Source organism: Drosophila melanogaster, chromosome 2L, assembly GCF_000001215.4.
Source record: "Drosophila melanogaster chromosome 2L".
Taxonomy (NCBI): domain Eukaryota; kingdom Metazoa; phylum Arthropoda; class Insecta; order Diptera; family Drosophilidae; genus Drosophila; species Drosophila melanogaster.
Genome location: NT_033779.5, coordinates 14,546,572 through 14,564,271, shown reverse-complemented (window position 1 = coordinate 14,564,271; position 17,700 = coordinate 14,546,572). Strand labels below are relative to the sequence as shown.

Here is a 17,700-nt window from a genome sequence, read left to right as displayed (position 1 = left end):
GTATTTCCTCGGCGCTCTAAAAAGTTGCCCACTTTTTGTTACACCAACATGAGACGTCGTCCTCCACGTCGTCTCATAAACTGTGGGCTTATTTTCATGCCCGGAGCCATGAAAACGGAAATTGTGCATGAAAGCTGACTGCTAACCATGCCCCCAAAAGTATGCGGATTGCAGGGGCGGCGGAGCATCCACTTACACGAACCTAACTCGATTATTATAATATTCAACTATATAATCCAATGGGAAAGTTTGCTAATAAGCTGCTAGTTGAGTGCCAGTTAACATTGCCAGTTCACCCGGGATTTCAGAAGGACCCTCAAGCGTTGCAGGATGGAAATGCGGTTCGCTTTTATTGTTGTGGGTGGTGGGAGCGGTATGGAGGGGCAAGTGCCTCTAGTCAATTTCAATTTCAATGCCCACTGAAGGATAATTGCAAATGTATGGGAATTGAGCATTTGATTCGGTCTTATTGAGATGACTTGGGCATTCAAATCAACTAAGTTAATTTATTGACAGGTTATGCATCAGTTGTAGCAAGCAGTCTTGCTAGAAAAACCAAGTAACCGACAGTGTAATTCAGAAATTTTATTCAAATTAAATCTACTTAAAATCTACTTAAACACATCAAATTTAACAGCGTTTTTTTGGAGGAAACGGATCAAAGGCAATTCACAAGAAGTGGTAGACAGAGGATGGCCGCACTGACTCCACGAATCATCAAGGAGACACAGCGCCTTCTGGAGGACCCAGTTCCCGGGATTAGTGCCACGCCTGATGAGTGTAATGCGCGTTATTTCCACGTCCTCGTTACTGGCCCCAAAGATTCCCCTTTTGAGGGTGGAAATTTTAAATTGGAATTATTTTTACCCGAAGACTATCCTATGAAAGCACCAAAGGTTCGATTTTTGACAAAGATTTTCCATCCAAACATCGACCGTGTGGGTCGAATTTGTCTGGACATCCTGAAGGATAAATGGAGTCCTGCTTTGCAAATTCGTACCGTTCTTCTTTCGATCCAGGCCCTGTTGAGTGCTCCAAACCCAGATGATCCACTGGCCAACGACGTTGCGGAATTGTGGAAGGTCAACGAGCGTAGGGCCATTCAACTTGCTAGGGAATGCACTTTGAAACATGCGATGCAAAATTAAGTTCCCAAAAATGAATTAAATTTGATCCTTAGAAGGGTGCTTAAAATGTGAACTTTATTAAATATTGGAATTGTTTTGTCCTATGTGCATTTTCCTTAAACCGCATATTAAGCTTTAGTATCCACTCCTAACTGATTTGTGTCGGCGAGTAATTACCGCCCCCGCGGCGTGATGTCTAATTGAAATGTGCAGCCACAAGTGCCGAAGCTACAAATCGCATCGACTTTCACTAAACGCGGGCGTAGTGGCATGAAAAATGAGTCCGGTCCAGTGTGCGGCATACAAAGGCGACTGCTAACGGTATTTAATGACACATAAAGTCGTCAATCACTCAGTAGTAAATCTCGACATGTCGCCGTACCCAAAGTCTCTTTGCCGGCTTCCCCCGCAACTCGAGAACCCAAAACAAAGTAAAACAAAACCCCGGCCAAGTCGAGCGAGTCAAAAGCGAAACGAAAAACGCTCCCGGTAGCAACACAATTTGACAGCTGCCTGACAGTTTAAATTAATTGATTTATATGGACTGGCTGGATGGGAAAGTGGACACTGCTCGGAGGTTAGGGAGTGGCGCTTTCGCTTAATCGCCCCCGAACAAAGGAATCCTAAGGTCTCCCCTATCGACTACCCGATACTCAGTACTGAAATGGTGTTATGAAAACCAAATGTGTAAAGTTCGGTTTTTTTAATTACTCAATTTTGATGTACTGTTTATCGTAAATATTTTCATGAATTACATAAAATTTGTGAATTATTTATGTTATTAACTTTGTTTTCACTTTTTGGGTAACCTTTTCAAACCCCAAATCTTCGTAATACACGGTACTTAAATATATTGCTATGGGTTTTCAATTAACTGAATGGCGTCGTATTTTCCGATCAGAAGCCTAGTTAGACCCGCATGTTTACCGTCGTGTCAAATGTTGCCCAAGTACTTCCCACTTTCTAAAAGAGACCCGCTAAGACACCTGCCACACACTTATGGGACCAATCTATCGGCGCAGCTCCGATCTGGCAGTGTCCGATTTATAGACAGTGTAATAACATTATCGACTCGCTTAATTATATGATAAATAGTGTGCGCCCTGGCGGGGAATTTGGTGATTATCTCGAGGGTTACTCAAGTGTCTGCGCATAAATCAAGAGAGCTGTCACGCGAATTGACCCGGCCACGGACGCAGTCGCGCCACTTGACTGATGATGTCTTGGCCCGATGCGATCCATCCATCGATCCGGCGGGGGATCTTTTGCATTTCACTTTCCGACTTGTGTCGCCGCCACTTACAGATGCGTCAAAGCTAACAAGATCGATGGCATGGTAACGCCAAAAGGCGTCGATCACCGATTACCGATCCGGTGATCGTTGATGTCTGCGTCGCAGCTCGATTTCCTTGGGTCAGCCGCAGAGGTAAACTGATGGTGTCTTAGGTTTCGAGTCTTTATAATGTCGCGACAACGCCTGATTGATGCCTTGATGGGTTATGGCCAAAATAAAAGGAAAGGTAGTATGACTTATGAAAGGCCATTATATAAGACACAACTGCATGGGTCAGGCATATCGAGAATGAAAACCATTTCACGTCGATTGAAGATAGCATGGCAGTGATTTATTGAGATGGCCATATAAATCCATATAATCTTCAGTCAAAATATTATTTTATTATCTTTAGTTTCTGTTCTATAAATGTCACATACACATTTAAAAAATAATCTTAAATAATGACAATGCACACTTATATATTATACAGCTTATAGAAACCTTTTCTATTCTCCAAATAATCTTTACTAAAATCGCAAAAATTCAATATTGATTTGTTCCGAGTGCCAACAAAACAAATCCTATTTTATTTGATTTTCATGGGCGTACAGCTTATATTCGTCTAGCTCAGGACTCGCACCTTCCCTTCACTCATCTGAGCATTCACTTCTGTTACAACTTCATTTGAGCAAATCTCTATAATCCCATCTGATTCCGCTGGCACAAAACAAACTTTGCTGGTCCCTCAGCTGGCAAATAACTCTTTTTCCGAACCCGGAGCAAACAATCCTTGGGCCGTCGTCGTCTCGTCCCCGGTAATCCCGCTCGTAAGCATTTTGTCACATTTCAAAATCATTTATCAAGAGCTTTCACAACAGTAACCCTCACGCCCCGCTCAGTTCAGTTCAGTTCAGTTCAGTTCCGATCCGATCCGCATCCGAATATGAACCCCATTCACATCGCATCTCTGTCACTGCACTGACAGTTGTGCACATTAATTTTTCAACACAGACTTTGGGAAATTTGTTCGGGCCACAAATTTCTCGATGCGATGCGATGCTGCTGATGCTCAATGGGAGACGACGATGAATAAAATACAAAATAAACATCTCTCTTTGTGTATTTGTATCTCGCCCGCCACTTTGCATCTTTCAGTTTGCAGTTTTGTATGCTATATGCAGTGTGCGTGTGCGTGTGTGTGTGTGTTCGCCGAGCTAAAGTAATTTTTCATATCATAAATTTTCAAGTCAGTTAATCCCACACGCGGCGTTCGTTGTCATGGCTTCTTGCACTCTCTTCTCTGGTTTTATTTATGCCTTCCGCCAGATTCCCCATCTCCATCTCCATCGCCGCCTGATGGCAGCTGTGACACTTTGACATTTCAGTGATAATTCATACTTTTGCATGTCATACTTAATTATGCCAACAGACTGTGTGGGTCTTTTATCATATTTAATTTCGGTCTCTTGCATTTCTTCTGTCAGGCACATCATTATTGCTCTCTTAGGCCGCCGCCGCCTCCAAGGCTTCGCCGGCCTTTGGGATCTGGAAAGACCCGACCAGAGACCCCAATCCAATCCAGACCCAGCTCAGTTCACTAATTACTCGACAGACATTTCCCAATCGTCTTCAAACTTAATTTATCACCTCGACTCGCTAGGCTTCGCCACGGATGATTAATACATTTCTACTCTGCTCTCCTCCGGCACACAAAATGACATAGAATATGTTTCGGAAAAAGGGTTTTTGTTTTCAGTTCGGTTTTTCATATGCCAAACACATCAATCATCGTCGGAGTTGCGAAAGGAAGATGGGGTGGAGCAACTATCCCAGGGGCTGGTTCACAGCAAAAAATCAGATTTCAGCAAAATCAGCTTAGCGATTCTGAAATTAGTGACATGTCAACAGGCGAAGCAGTGGAGCATGGTGATTTGGGCCCAAAAACCACAGATAGCCTGCAGTCGTATTGGATTTGAATTCTCTGTCTCCAGAGGGCAACATGGATAAAACGGATTGTGCTGAAACTTTTATATGAAGAGATTAAGAAAAAGTTTTTTACATTTTTAATTTATATGAAATATAATTATGTATATTTTCTGATCCAAATAAGTCTTGTTTCATCTTTAGTAAGACGTTAATAAGTGTTTTTGAATAAGTTTTGAATAATAGTTATGTATTTTTGAGATTCATTAACAACCATTTTTGTTCATCTTTAGAAAGACGTTAATAAGTGTGTTTGAGTAAGTTTAATAGTTATGTATTTTTGAGATTCATTAACAACCATTTTTAAAGGCTCTCTTTCTATAATAAACTAGTACTTTACCGAATATATGGCAAATATGAATGGCTTCACTGGCTTCCTTAGATAAAGTCATATAAGGACCTGTTCAGAGTCCTTTGATAGGGTATTTTGACTTCGCCCAACCTGTTCAGAGTTGCGTCTTCACTCGGTGTGGCTGCCATCTCGCTGAGTGATGTGCGGCCATCAATCTAAACTCATCATTTTGAAGGCGCGCTGTCAGCCATAATGACCGAGGCCAGGGCAAAAAACTATATAGAAAAATGTCAGACGAGTCTCACATGGTGGAGCCGAGTTTCAAAGTGGGGAATAATGGTCTGGGTAGGGGCTAACTGCGATGGGTCACACAATTCCGCACACAGAGTCGTCAATCATAATTTATAAATTGCTGTGCCAACTGATGTGTGTGCGTCGGGGGTGTAGTTGTAGGGATGGAGGTATCCACAGCTATGCAAGTTGTGTTTTCGCCTTTGTATCGGTTGTATTTTCTTGAGCTTGTGCCATATCCAACTAATTATTCAACGTCTCATTAAACAAATAAATGTGTCAGAGAAACATTTGTTTCCCATACATCAAGAGCCAGAGCGATCGTTTCTATTGCCAGAGCTGCGAAGGCCGCCAAATCACGTCATGTGAAAATGACAAATCAAATGAGATTAACACTTAATTTCATTCTGAAAGACGAAAACAGAAATAGAGTGAAATATTTCACCGCTCAGTGCGCAATCTTCGCTCGGCAGTGCCTCCAACCAACCAGGCGTTCTTGATAGATGTGAGTTCTGCGCATATTTCAGGGGAAATCACCTGACAGCCCGCCATATGGGCCGTGAAATTAAAAACCATAATTAAAATGTTCCCCGAAGACTGTGGGGCCTTGCCAATGATTCATACGCTGAAAGGCATTCCGCTGGGGATTAAGATTCCGATCCCTGAAGCATATGCGAAAAACACAAGACCATAAGGTGTCAAATGAAATGTCAGTATATTTTTTTGAGCAGTTCGTTTACAGAATAAATAATTGAATGATACTTAATCAGTTTCTTAGACATGGTGTGCAAATGTATATTAATTGATAAATGGTTTTTCCTAACTGTCCATCAAAATCCTTTGCTTATTTCAACTATTTTTCATGCTCTTGTGCAGACATCTATTGGACATTTAAATGCTCCGCAGCTCGACTCCGTTGTCAGCTTCCATCGGCCTTATCACATGCCAAATACCAAGCGCCAGACTGCAGAAACAGTTGATGCTCATCGTGCAATTTATTGAGCACATCAATCAATGTGGCAATTCCATTTGAGTACTACTCCGCCTGCTGTTGTGATTCTCCGCAAATAATTGCACATTGCAGATGCCTGTCAATGGGTGTGGTCAGGGCCAGAAGAAGACTCGCCGGCAATCGTCACTCTAAAGATGGGCGCAACAAAAACAGGTCAATCATCGATCATGGTCATCGCCATCATCAGCAACGTTGCCGACGAGCCGCATCCTCGTCGCCTCATTATTGATGAGCCCGGAGCAGATACATTGGCCAGTGATGCCAAAGACATGCCATAAAAATAGTAAAGTCTTCAGAGATCAAAAACGTTTATATTATCCCCTCCGAATAAACTTGAAAAAAAGTCCAGCTGCGGTGAACATTTAAAATCACACTTATAATCATATATTATTTTCAGGTAATGGGTTTTAAGCCAAACTGCCACCACTGATTCGCACACAGAGGCAGAGACTGGGTCCGTCATCGTCATCTCTGGTCCTTTCAATCCATATCAGATAATATCTTTTTGCAACAAATTTTTGACAGCTTCGATGCGGCCTGGTTCGGTCCGGTCCTGGCCCATATTGGCCATATTGGTCTGGAAATGCAGGCAGGCCGGTTGGTTGATCGGCTCGTCGGCATTGTTAAGACCCCTCGGAGTGCTGTTGGGCCTGTCACATTTATCACAAATTCAATGAATAATAATTTTTGCACGCTGTGTGATGTGACGTGCTAATGTTATCTGATTGGAATCGCCGATGAAGCAACAGGAGAGCACACCAGATGGGGCTGGAAATGGGGAGCCGGGGGCACAGTACTGTGCCTGCATCCTTTAAATATTAATTATGATCCCTTTTTTCTCGAGCGGCTTTCGACTGCCATTTTGTATTATAAATTGCATTCTCGATAAGCGGCGTATTATTAATCGATGCTGGGGGCATAAAGGATCGGAAGAGGGTTGCCTTTCTACTGAGAGAGAGCGATCATAATTTAAGGCGACGATCTGACGTTTCCGGTTTTGATTGATGGGGGCTGCAAAGCACCGTAAATCACTCGGCTTACCGGCCGCTTATCTGCCATCCACTATATCCGCAAGATAAACATGGCCGCATGGGATTTATAGATACTGTATATAGTTAAGTGCAGTCGCACACTCTGAACTAAGGCGCCTACTGGAATTACACTTTGGCAGCTTTATGGTCCCATCGATCACCTAGTGAACGGAATGCGACAATCTAACATCAACATTGGCGGTGATAAGGAAACGGATGACGGTAAGCCTCCACATAATTCCAATGCAAACAAGGCAATTGTTCACTTATTTACTTATTTGCCAGATACAATCTAACAATTTAGAATGTTACTTGGGCTTGCCATGAAGAAGTTGTTCGACAAGTTTCTACAAAGATATTAAGATTATAGGCAAGGAGGTATTATGTTATTTATGTGATCTTATAGAGCATACAATGTTACACTTCTACTATATATTTTACCCATCAACCGTAGTTGCAAATTGATTTCTAAATGATTCATGACCGCGTCGAGTTCATAAAAGTGTTGCTTGATCAATTGATTTTTGCGATCAGTCCCATCAATCACTAGCAGACTCACGCCCAGAAAACTCTCGAGGTGATCTCCCCCGAGGAACGGAGACTGTTCTCATTGGATTCGACATGCAATGTCAGTGAATAACCCCGCTGGCTAATCAATTACAAAGAGATGCCAACATGTCAGGCCCCAGACAGCCAACAAACAGCCAGGCGAAGAACAGTCAAGGCAAAATGGCATGAGCGGCAGGGAAATTCGGAAAAGAAAATCGAGCGCCAAATTACTTTCAACGCGGCGAAGTGAATCGTAAATCAAATGAGTGTTGGGGAATTTGCAAACAATTCCAAGAATGTTGTGTCTACAAAAGACCGTTGACAGTTCTTAATTGCAAAGGATTTTCACAATTCAATTCGTTTCGTTTCGCTGCATTTTGTTTGGCAAACTTTGAATTTTTCGGAAATTTCTCGAATTTAGTTTTATTTTTACTCTTCGTAGTTCAGAAATACTTAAGAATACGCTTGGATACCGTTGATAGAACTGGTATATGGTAGACCTAAGCAATGGAAAATCATTTTAAATCAGCTTGCAAATAGTTTTATTACACTTTCCACCTTGCTGCGTAAAATTCGTGGCTGTGTACTGAAAGGTATATTGCTGTCTAGTTAAATCAACTTTTAGAGCCGAAAAAGACAAACATTTTCCAATTTGGTGAGCGGGCAACGGTAAACATATCGCACGACTGCACCGCGTCCGACTTGATTTGCATGTGACGTACGATAACTGTCAATATTTTTTGGCTTCAACTCAAGAGCCAGCTCCACTGACAGCTGTCAACGCTCCTCGCCTGTCGCCGCGCTTGAGACGGAAACAAATTTGTAAAGTACTGTGGCAGCAGAAATTTTCCTTTCTCATGTTGCGCTGCCTGTCCGACATGGGGGGAAAATTGAAATAAATGTTTTCGGTGGATTTCGTTCACCCGCAAGCCGGCAAAAAACCAACCAAAAAATTGAAAAACAACGAAAACGACGCAAATTTATTAAAAACTTTGCCGCAAGCTGGGCAGACAGGAAGCGATGGCAACAAAGAGAATCCACTGAGACCCAAAGAAATATGATAGGGGCTTTGGACGACTGCGTACGTGGAGCGACTCGCATGTGTCGGCGCCTGTCAAAGTGTCGACATGCGCAAATAACGCTAAAGGATTTGTCACTGCCAGCGGCGCACACACCGCACACTCACACCACACACACACCGCACACCCAGGCGAGAGGCTCACACTCGCTAGCGAAAAGTAAAATCTGTCACGCCGGAAACTGTGCGAAAAGTGAAAAGCAAACTCCAAACTGTTGGCAACTTTTGATTTTATTATCCAGAACAGATTGCAGAGTTCGTAAAACGGTGATCAAAGAAGTCTATAAGCCTACATTATATTTTTGATGGGTGGTATGAGCATATGCCCAAGTTTTAAGGATTATGATGCAATATAAATTTGCAACCGTTTAAAGGAATGAATTATATGAAACTTGCACATGTTAAATGGAACCTTTATTTATTGTTTATTTGCCGGGAAAAACAGTGTGGACATTACCTATTCAATTCTCTTACATAATCTCCTCGTAATGTAGTAATAAACTCAATTGGCATGAATTCGAAACTAACGAGTTGAGTACTCTTCGGCTGATAAACACAATCTTGAATTTCTCGCCGGCTCAACTACTTTCCCACATCGCGAAGTCGAATACGGATAAATTACAGCGTAGTGTGGAGAGTGAAATGAGGAGTTTTTCCGCAGCTGTTGCTGTTTGGCATTGTTTTAAGTGGAAATGCCTGTCAGCGTGACTGTTTGACAGATTGTCTGGCTGGCAACTGATGGCTTACGTAGAGGTGTGAGTACGGGAATCTGGGTATCCGAGTCTGGGAGTCAGTTGCGGAGTGATTAAGTGCGGCGCTTCTGTTGTGCAGCAGATGACTCAGAAGAAGCAACGACACGCAAAACCGTTTACACTTATCAATCTTATCGATAAGTGTAATGACATTTAACACGCCGCACTTCCCCTTCCCATTCCCCTTTCCGTAACCAGCCCCATCCCTCCTGATGAAATCGGTTTTCCAATTGCCGGCATGTTTACCTATTCGTCGGCTACTGGAGGCCTACAATCACTATCTCACTGGGTCTGTAACTTTCGGGGTCGTATAAATGGTTGCTGCCATTGTAATTTATGCGCTCACTCGTTCATTTGACATGTCAAAAGTTGTGTCACTTGATTGATGACTGCTGTCAACACATACTCTCTAATTTTTTTCCTTCGTTTTGTTTCGCCCGTACAATATTTACTGAATGCGGTTAGGCCGCAGTAACATGAAGGGGTTCGGAATTCGGCAGAGTTCTAATTTTTGTTTTTATATCTCACTTTGGCCGCTCCCTCGCAAACCCGAACCGAACCCCGTGGTATCGATGCTCGCCTTTCGTGTTGAGGTTTCTCCCTACCGCAATGTGAACATATTGCATATTTTGTTTGGGCCGACAGGAGATTGATGAGCTCTGCCTGATGCGTGTCACATGCTCGAATCGATGGGTTTTGTGCAAGGCCTGACTGCTATGCCACTGAGAACTACGTTTTTGTATATATCTCTTTATCAAAATTCAAGGACCCGGCTTGAAAAAATATTTATGCCACTAACAAAATCTTGTTCAATATTACCAAAATAGGCCTATTTAACCTTTCCAATTCTTCACAATATAGTTGAGTTGCTAAAATTTCTCTCTGTGTACGTGTTGTCCCGCTCCGTTTTTTACAAGGTAACCGAAAGGGAAGGAGTCAGAGGAAGACGAAGAGTCATCGACGCCTGACAGCAGTGCAAACAAATTGTGGCAACAGAAAGCGCAGGGGCGGTAGGGAAAGTTATTCCATTCTTTCGGACTTTGTAGGCAGCGCCCGAGTTACGAGTTTCACGGGGTTTACGATTCGAGTGTCCGTGTCTGGGTTCTCTGTGAATTGATTGATGGGTCTGCCAATGCCGCCTGACGTCCAACGAGTCGTCGAAGCTCTTCGAGCTTACTTTCATTTACTGTGTGCTCGGTAGGCTCAGCAAGAGTGCAGAAAAAAAACCCAAAGTATCTGCTATGACGTTGGTGCTAAAAATTTGAGCCCCAATGATATTCGGATCGAGCAGAACAATGCCTCAAACTTTGAGCTTAGCTTATGTGAGCTCCTACGGTAACAGGGCTTACAAGAATAGCAAACAATAAATGTATAAATATGTATAAATAACATATAGGTAAACAACTTATAGGTAAATAACATGTTACCTAATTTTTATCTTACTAAATAAAATTGGTATGCTATTCTACCAAACCTCACATCATCTCGTCTTGATGATTTCATTAAGGCGCTACTCCAATTAGACCCACTCCCGATCCGAGGCGATAAATATTATGTTGGTATAAAAGAAACCACAATTAACCAGCAAATAAAGAAGAGCACATCCCTGCGTAAGATTTCCCCACAGAATGGACACACAGTTCTCAATTCGCACATACTATCTTAACAAAATGGCAATCAATTTCTCGCGCTGTAAATTAACAATCATCGGTGGGGTGGCGGAGGTCTTTTTGGCTGGAAAGGACACAGTACGGCAGCTGCTAACTGCCACGCGGGGGATTCCCCCTGCGGCTGAACGACCCCTCTTTCAGCTAACCATGGCCCGCAATCAGCGTGCATTAATATGCACGAAAACAATAAAGAATCCGGGGGACGGCGAGGAGGAAACAACTGAATGGGGGGATTTTCAGAGGCGGAGTGTGGCCAAAAGGAAGGAGGGGCTTGCGGGTTTCGGGCAAAGGCGTTACAGCGGCAATCATGCAAAAAGCAAGCAAACGCCGCCATTATGGCCATCCCGCTCCAACCAGCACTCCCCCATCTCGCTTCCACTGTTGGCCCGACTCAACTGACAATATTTATTGCAAATGCAGCAATAAATTTCAAAACACCATTCGCTAAGCACCACATGGGGTCTCGAAAATTGAAGATAAATTTTAAGGCGGCAATTTATGATTTGTGGGCATAAGCGAGATTCTGGGCCGTCACGGAGAGGCTGGCAGAGGGGCTTGGATCGACTAAGGCCGCTGCTGACAAGTGTGGAGTGTTTGCCGCCGCACTCCTTCACTCACCCATATTCCCATCCCACTTGCACCTCCTAGCCCCATCTCGCTCCCACGGCCCGGTCGTTTTTCAATTGTGTTTGCCGCGATTTTACGACGGCCCGCTGCGCCTTTGACAGCGGCCCGAGCCGATATGGTCCGCGGAAACCCTTCCTAACACTGCAAACAATTTAGAGTAAGTCCTTAAGAAATTCCTTAACTAAGTTGAATCTTACCTGAAATGCATAAAACTTGACTGCACAAAACTTTAAAGAAGAATTCATTGTGTTCTTAAAATTGCCGATTTTAATGCGGAAAAATTAAATACACATAAATATTTCTTTCAGTGCAGCTCAGAGCCCAAGACCAAGAGGCCACAGAGCCGCGGAATTGTAAAAGGGAATTGGTTTTCGCCAAAACGGAAAGAAGTGAAGGAAGCGGAAACAGGGGGCATTGCAAGGGCTTGAAGTCTCCCTAGGGGCCTCTAACTGGCATTTGAAAAATTACTTTTACCAAAGCTAGTTAAAATATTTTTCAGCGTATTGTCAATCAAAAATGTTCGAAAAAAAAGTGCAGAGGTTTTCTTAATAAATAAAGATAGCATTCGCCTTTTAAAAATTAATTCATTTTAAAGAACGAAATATATGAAATTCCATCATAAATATAAAAAAGGAGTTTGGTAATCATTGTCCAACAGATTGATTCCAAAATTATTGAGTTAAATTTTAAGCAATGCTTTATATTTACTATTTGTTTTTAGAACCTGATTTTAAATAAACTTTAGTGGATTTTTAACAACTAATTATAGAAAAGAATCTGATTGAGAGTTTTAATTTCTCCCAAGTGTTAATACACAGTTTTGCACTTGTTTTATGTATATCACAACCACTGTACAGAATAGGACTGCGGATAGCAGAGCTCTCCTTACAACACCTTGGTGCAATTATTCATTCACTTGCTAACCGAAGCGGAGGAGGAGTGCTGGCGGCAGCCAAACCGCCAGACAGAATCTCCTCTTTTCCACCAACGGCAACGGCGAGATGCAAACAACAATCCGCTTCAAGTCGAAAATAAGAAAAAGGTTTATGAATGCGCTCATGAAAAATGGAACATCGTTAAGAGCAATTCATAATGAAATACGCGGCACGTTGTGGATTGGGATTGGAGGGAAAGTTCCCTGGACTTGGACCTGGACCTGGACCAACTGCTATATGCTGAGCCCAGGCGGTCGATCTGCACTGTTTTTTTTTTTGGTTTCTTCGCTGGAAGCAGCATAAAAATTATGACCATAAGCAGGATATTGGGTTAAGGTTTTATTATTCTTACCTCCTTGTGTGTTGCCAATAAACTTTGTTGCTGCAGCTGATTTCCACCTTTCGGTTTCTCCTTGATTTTTTTCATTTTCTTTTCTCATTGGTTGTCCAAATGAAGCTGTTGCATTGCCAGACGAAAGGTATTTCAATCAGAGCTGTACAATAAAGGGCATACGTATATATGTATGTACATATGGAGCTATGCATGCCTTATCAATAATTTCGTTTTCATATGCGCATCGCCAGAAAGATACAGATGGGACCATAAATATGATTCCGGTCCGGAGTGGATTGGCTAGGGAAATTTATAGAGTCTGTTGCTGGGGCTGTCAGGTGAAATAAATAATAAATTCGTTATTTTTCGAGGCTCGGCCAACCGAGTCCGCGGCGTTGGCTATCAACAGTGCAGAACAGCAACGACAATAACTCCAGGGGCGTATGATGGGGGCACGCCCACATTCGGCAGCCCCAAACATCGAGCACATTTTGCCGGTGCCCCAACATCGAACGTCGTGCTCCCTGCACAGCTGCAAATCGCACTCGGACATCGTGGGGGCCCGATGGGGAAACAAATTTGAATTCAATGAAAGATGAAATCATTAAGTTTTCAGGCAATTGAAGGCGGCTGCAAATGCGGTTGGCTTTAATCGTGCTGGAGTCGCACAATGGGACTCGGATCGGATCGCATTGGGTTGGGCTTGGTCCGGAGGAGGCGATGAGATTATGACACCGGCCAGACATTCACCGAAAAACGCTGAGGAGGAAGTGGAGTCGCCGAATCAAGAACTCAATTAGGGAATGCCTAAAGTTGCCGAAAAGAGCCATTGACTAATTCGAAATGAAATGGAAGGCTATCCCATTGAAAATTCTGTTTTTAGCTTCCACGCAAATAAGAAAAATGTCAAGATCAATATGATCTTTAATAAATCTATTATTTTAACTTAACTATTTTAGTAATTTTAATAACTATTAGTAATCGAAAAGACATGCTAGCAAAATAAATTACCTACTATCCAAACCCGATGTGCTAGTAAACTGCAAATGGGCCACTTTCATGTCCATGGGAATGGAATTGTCGCCATTTCGTGCACAAGGAAAAAATACGGTGGCTAATGAGAGGCATAATCAACTTCCCATGTTGCATACACAATTGATGCCAATGCCCGGACCATGCCCAATAAATATCAACAGCCACACAAATTTGCCTGTTGGCCAACTGGCAACTTCAAAAAAGTAATAAAAAGCGAAAAACCATAGCCGCGAGCCAGGAGAGCCGACAACAAAAGCGCACATAAATCAACGATCAAGACAATTGCGGTGTAATAATTTTAACTTCTTTAAGTCGGCAGCCAGCCCACACCGCACACCACGGAGCACCACCCGGCTCCACCCGGCAATACCCTGCACCACCGACTCCACTTCAAGTCGATCCGATTCGGCGGGGGCCCATAAAAATAACAGCTTATCGGTAAGAAGAATCGTGTCGTGGCACGCCTACCAACTCAAAAAGGCATTAAAATATGAAAACAACAATTGCACACTCTCTGGCATGGGAGGAGGATGCTGGAGGGGTTGGTATCCACCTCCGGGGGAAATCAACAGCAGTCTGGGAGTCACAGAGTGGCCGACACGCCCCCTTTTCTTCATTGTAGGCGTCAGCCGATGGCAGCGGCACGTTTTCCTCCGTGAAATTCCAAACTAGCCCCAACCACCCGCAGCATCGCAAAGGTGAGTCCAGCCAAGACGCTAAACCAGAGATATATAGGTGTATCAGGAGTTGCCCCTCCGCACCCACTGTCCTTGCCACATCGCTCCATTGTTCAACCACAGGCGAATGAAAGTTGGGGGAGGGATCGGTTTCGTGAGGCAGCGGGCAGTTACAACTTAGTTAGCTCAGCCAGAATTGCAGGAGATATCTCAATTTGGGGCCCATAAAAATAGCGAGTAATAGGCCATGTCCAAAGAGCGAGCCAAACTTATGAAATACGACCAAGCGATACTCTAAAAATACCCTAATCCACTTTACATCAAATTACGTATATGATAGAATAGTTACATCGCTAAAAGGGTCTTTGCTCTTAAGAAATAATTCGAATGGTTATAGCTTACTTCCTTGGGTTCCAATGCACAGCATACTTAGTTACAAACTATGGTGGCGTTGTCATAAAACCGGTAACCGAGTAGTCAGTCTCTTTGCAGTCATAGTATTAAGCACTGAAACTCTTATTTAGAGACAATTGGTCTGACAAGCCCAACACAAGTATCCATAGCCCAAAAAAAAAAACCGAAAACTTAAGCATTTTCGGATCCATTCACATGTTCGAAAGAATCTAAAAGTGGGATAGCAAAATTGACAATGGCAACCAGGCAGCCCACACCCCGCCAGCTGGCATACCTCGACGAGCTGAAGATGCGACTGCAGGAGCTACGCGATCGCCAGGCGTCCTTCATGGAGCAAACGGCCAAGATACTCAGCAGGATGAGCTCCTCCAGTATGGATGGGTCGGAATCCGAGACATTACCAACCGATTCGATCGATGAAAATGTGACAACCAATACTACAGCGGGTGTGGGTGCCGGGATCACCAAGGGTTCCAAGAGCAGTCTTAATATCAAGAAGCTAATTCAGCGCTTTGAAGATCTGCGGAAGAACTCGCAGGTGGGTTTGCATTACCATCAATAATTATTGCTTAATCTTATTACCCTAAACTACTACGTTCATAGCAAAATTTAATTGACAAGTAGTTCATTTAAGTGTTACTTTTGTCATTTGAAAAATTGCAAACCTTTTATATGAGGATATATTGGATTTATACTGACGAACATTTTTGGATTCAGACCTGGATTGTCTTTCAGCGTGAAATACTTAATATTTAAATAAATTGTATATAACCCAAAAATGTTTTATTGGAATGCTGAAAGCGATTAAGGGCTTTAAAGGTTGTGTTCATATGACAGTCGATTGATACAATTGCAACTAAAAAGTGCAGCTCAACAAAATTTTGAAATATTCTTTGCAACTATTTTATGTATTTACTTTTTGTATTGATTTCAGGAGTTTGGCGATCTTCCCGAGGTTCCCGAGGAACTGATCAACGTGGATGTGCGCCGCATTCTCAATGGCTACGAGAAACTCATCGAAGAAGGTCATGTTCTCCAGCAATCCTGGTTTCTGCTCAAGAAGTCCACGGAGAGTTGTGCTCGGTTCGCCAGCGCAAATGGCATGAAATCGGAGGATCGTCCTCCATTGAAGACCAACTCTGGTATCGTTGAGGTATGCAATGTGGTACCAGAACATAGTCCTGAGGTAGCTGAAACACCGCGGGTTAAGAAATCTAAATCGCTGCTCTCGAATATGGTTACTAGTTCGGAGATAGTGGATAAGAAGGCAGAGGTTTTCAGCACCAAGATGGCAAAGGGGAAATGCAATTTCCAGGACTATGGTAAGGGCATCAAAAGACCACGAAAAGAGCAGTCCCATGTAGGTTAATCCAAAGCCTCATCTAAACCCTAGGTCATGCGCGCTGGGGAGCATTTATGCAGTTGATCATACGCGTTCTTCGTCCTTTCCACGGCGGCAGCAGGAAGACAAAGAAAATTCCAGCTCACAACGCCAACAACATGAGGATTCCCAGCCACCTGCCACCGAAGAGGAAGCCCATCTACTAGGCCTTTTCAATAGCCAACCACACACAAAAAACCACAAGTGAAGATCCAAACTAAGCCAAACCAATCCCCCCAAAATCCCACTAAAAATAATCCAATAAAACCGATCCCATTGAAAAGACGCGTTAATCAATAGGCAACACCACACGTCAGCGTGTCAATATTTTGCCTAATTAATGTGGCCCGGCTTGGGCGCAGTGGCGCATCAATTTCGAGTGTCAAGTGCAATGAGGGGGAACGATCGCTCTGTGGGTCCCCTTGGTCCGGATCCGGACCACCATCAGCTAATGTATCTATATGGCCCAAGCCCAAGGCATGACCATAGCCGGGCGACGGCGACGTATGGCAGCAACTGCTGCGCTGACAGCGCATTTTAGTCGCCCATGGAATACCGAAAATAAATCTTGCCCTGTCGTGACACAGAGCGGATGATGCACTGTTCAAAAAAATAACTTAAACTGCATATTAGAACAGAACATAAGCTGTCACTACAGTCACTCTACACATTGTATTGCTAACTTTGGTAAAGTAACTTTAGATGTTATACTTATGGTTATTAGGTATCAATAAGAAATTCGTAAAATTAATATATAAAGCTAGAGTGGTTAGCATTATAATTTAAAACATTAATTTCACATGCTTTATATTTTTGCAGTGTACTGAAGGAGTGATACATTGGTTGAGGAGGGTGTAGAAACACTAAAAGCAACGCAGACAAAATACTCGGCCCCACACAACACGCAACACACACGCATAGCGAGAAGTAAACATTTAAATTTAAATTAAGTGGCTTGTTCAGCATCTCCGAATGCAGCAGCTAATGAGCGGAGGCCCACTCCATGTGGGCGACGGAAAACTATATATACCATACATATAGTATAGATGGACAGGAGGATGGCGGGGATCTCAGCAGGAAGCTTTCACGTTTGGATTATCATTGAAAGTGATATATTTACTTGAGCGCATGGCTATTTATCTGATAGCCCTGGGATATGCATCATCCGAATTTGATTAACTTTCCATTCGAAATATTAATTGAAGTCCCATAAGTAAATGACAAAAAAGTGAGTGG

General features: G+C 43.0%; 2 protein-coding genes and 3 long non-coding RNA genes across 9 annotated transcripts; 4 read left to right on the top strand and 1 right to left on the bottom strand.

Annotated features, from left to right (window-relative positions):
- The first annotated feature begins 545 nt into the window (after positions 1 to 545).
- Positions 546 to 1,257, top strand: CG3473 (uncharacterized protein). 2 transcript variants are annotated; one of them, NM_001299008.1, is made up of 1 exon: positions 546 to 1,257. In NM_001299008.1, exon 1 carries the CDS (start codon positions 693 to 695, stop codon positions 1,146 to 1,148), a length of 456 nt encoding a protein of 151 aa, NP_001285937.1. In that variant the 5' UTR covers positions 546 to 692; the 3' UTR covers positions 1,149 to 1,257. The 2 variants fall into 2 exon arrangements, with proteins under 2 accessions (NP_001285937.1, NP_609715.1); NM_135871.3 differs by having other exon boundaries at positions 546 to 1,198.
- Positions 1,258 to 2,916: 1,659 nt separating this feature from the next.
- On the bottom strand, positions 2,917 to 3,494 carry lncRNA:CR44855 (long non-coding RNA:CR44855). The gene has a single exon (NR_124263.1). It is a non-coding gene; the product is annotated as a long non-coding RNA:CR44855 (long non-coding RNA).
- A 1,925-nt stretch (positions 3,495 to 5,419) lies between these two features.
- On the top strand, positions 5,420 to 6,333 carry lncRNA:CR44854 (long non-coding RNA:CR44854). The gene is made up of 2 exons (NR_124262.1): positions 5,420 to 5,474; positions 5,846 to 6,333. It is a non-coding gene; the product is annotated as a long non-coding RNA:CR44854 (long non-coding RNA).
- A 6,978-nt stretch (positions 6,334 to 13,311) lies between these two features.
- On the top strand, positions 13,312 to 13,877 carry lncRNA:CR44853 (long non-coding RNA:CR44853). The gene has a single exon (NR_124261.1). It is a non-coding gene; the product is annotated as a long non-coding RNA:CR44853 (long non-coding RNA).
- Positions 13,878 to 15,162: 1,285 nt separating this feature from the next.
- On the top strand, positions 15,163 to 16,774 carry CG4218 (uncharacterized protein). 4 transcript variants are annotated; one of them, NM_001299007.1, is made up of 3 exons: positions 15,163 to 15,621; positions 16,018 to 16,405; positions 16,477 to 16,774. In NM_001299007.1, the coding sequence occupies exons 1-3, from the start codon at positions 15,319 to 15,321 to the stop codon at positions 16,629 to 16,631; spliced, it is 846 nt and encodes a 281-aa protein (NP_001285936.1). In that variant the 5' UTR covers positions 15,163 to 15,318; the 3' UTR covers positions 16,632 to 16,774. The 4 variants fall into 4 exon arrangements, with proteins under 4 accessions (NP_001285936.1, NP_609714.1, NP_001285934.1 ...); NM_135870.4 differs by having other exon boundaries at positions 16,477 to 16,743; NM_001299005.1 differs by having other exon boundaries at positions 16,460 to 16,743.
- Positions 16,775 to 17,700: the final 926 nt, after the last annotated feature.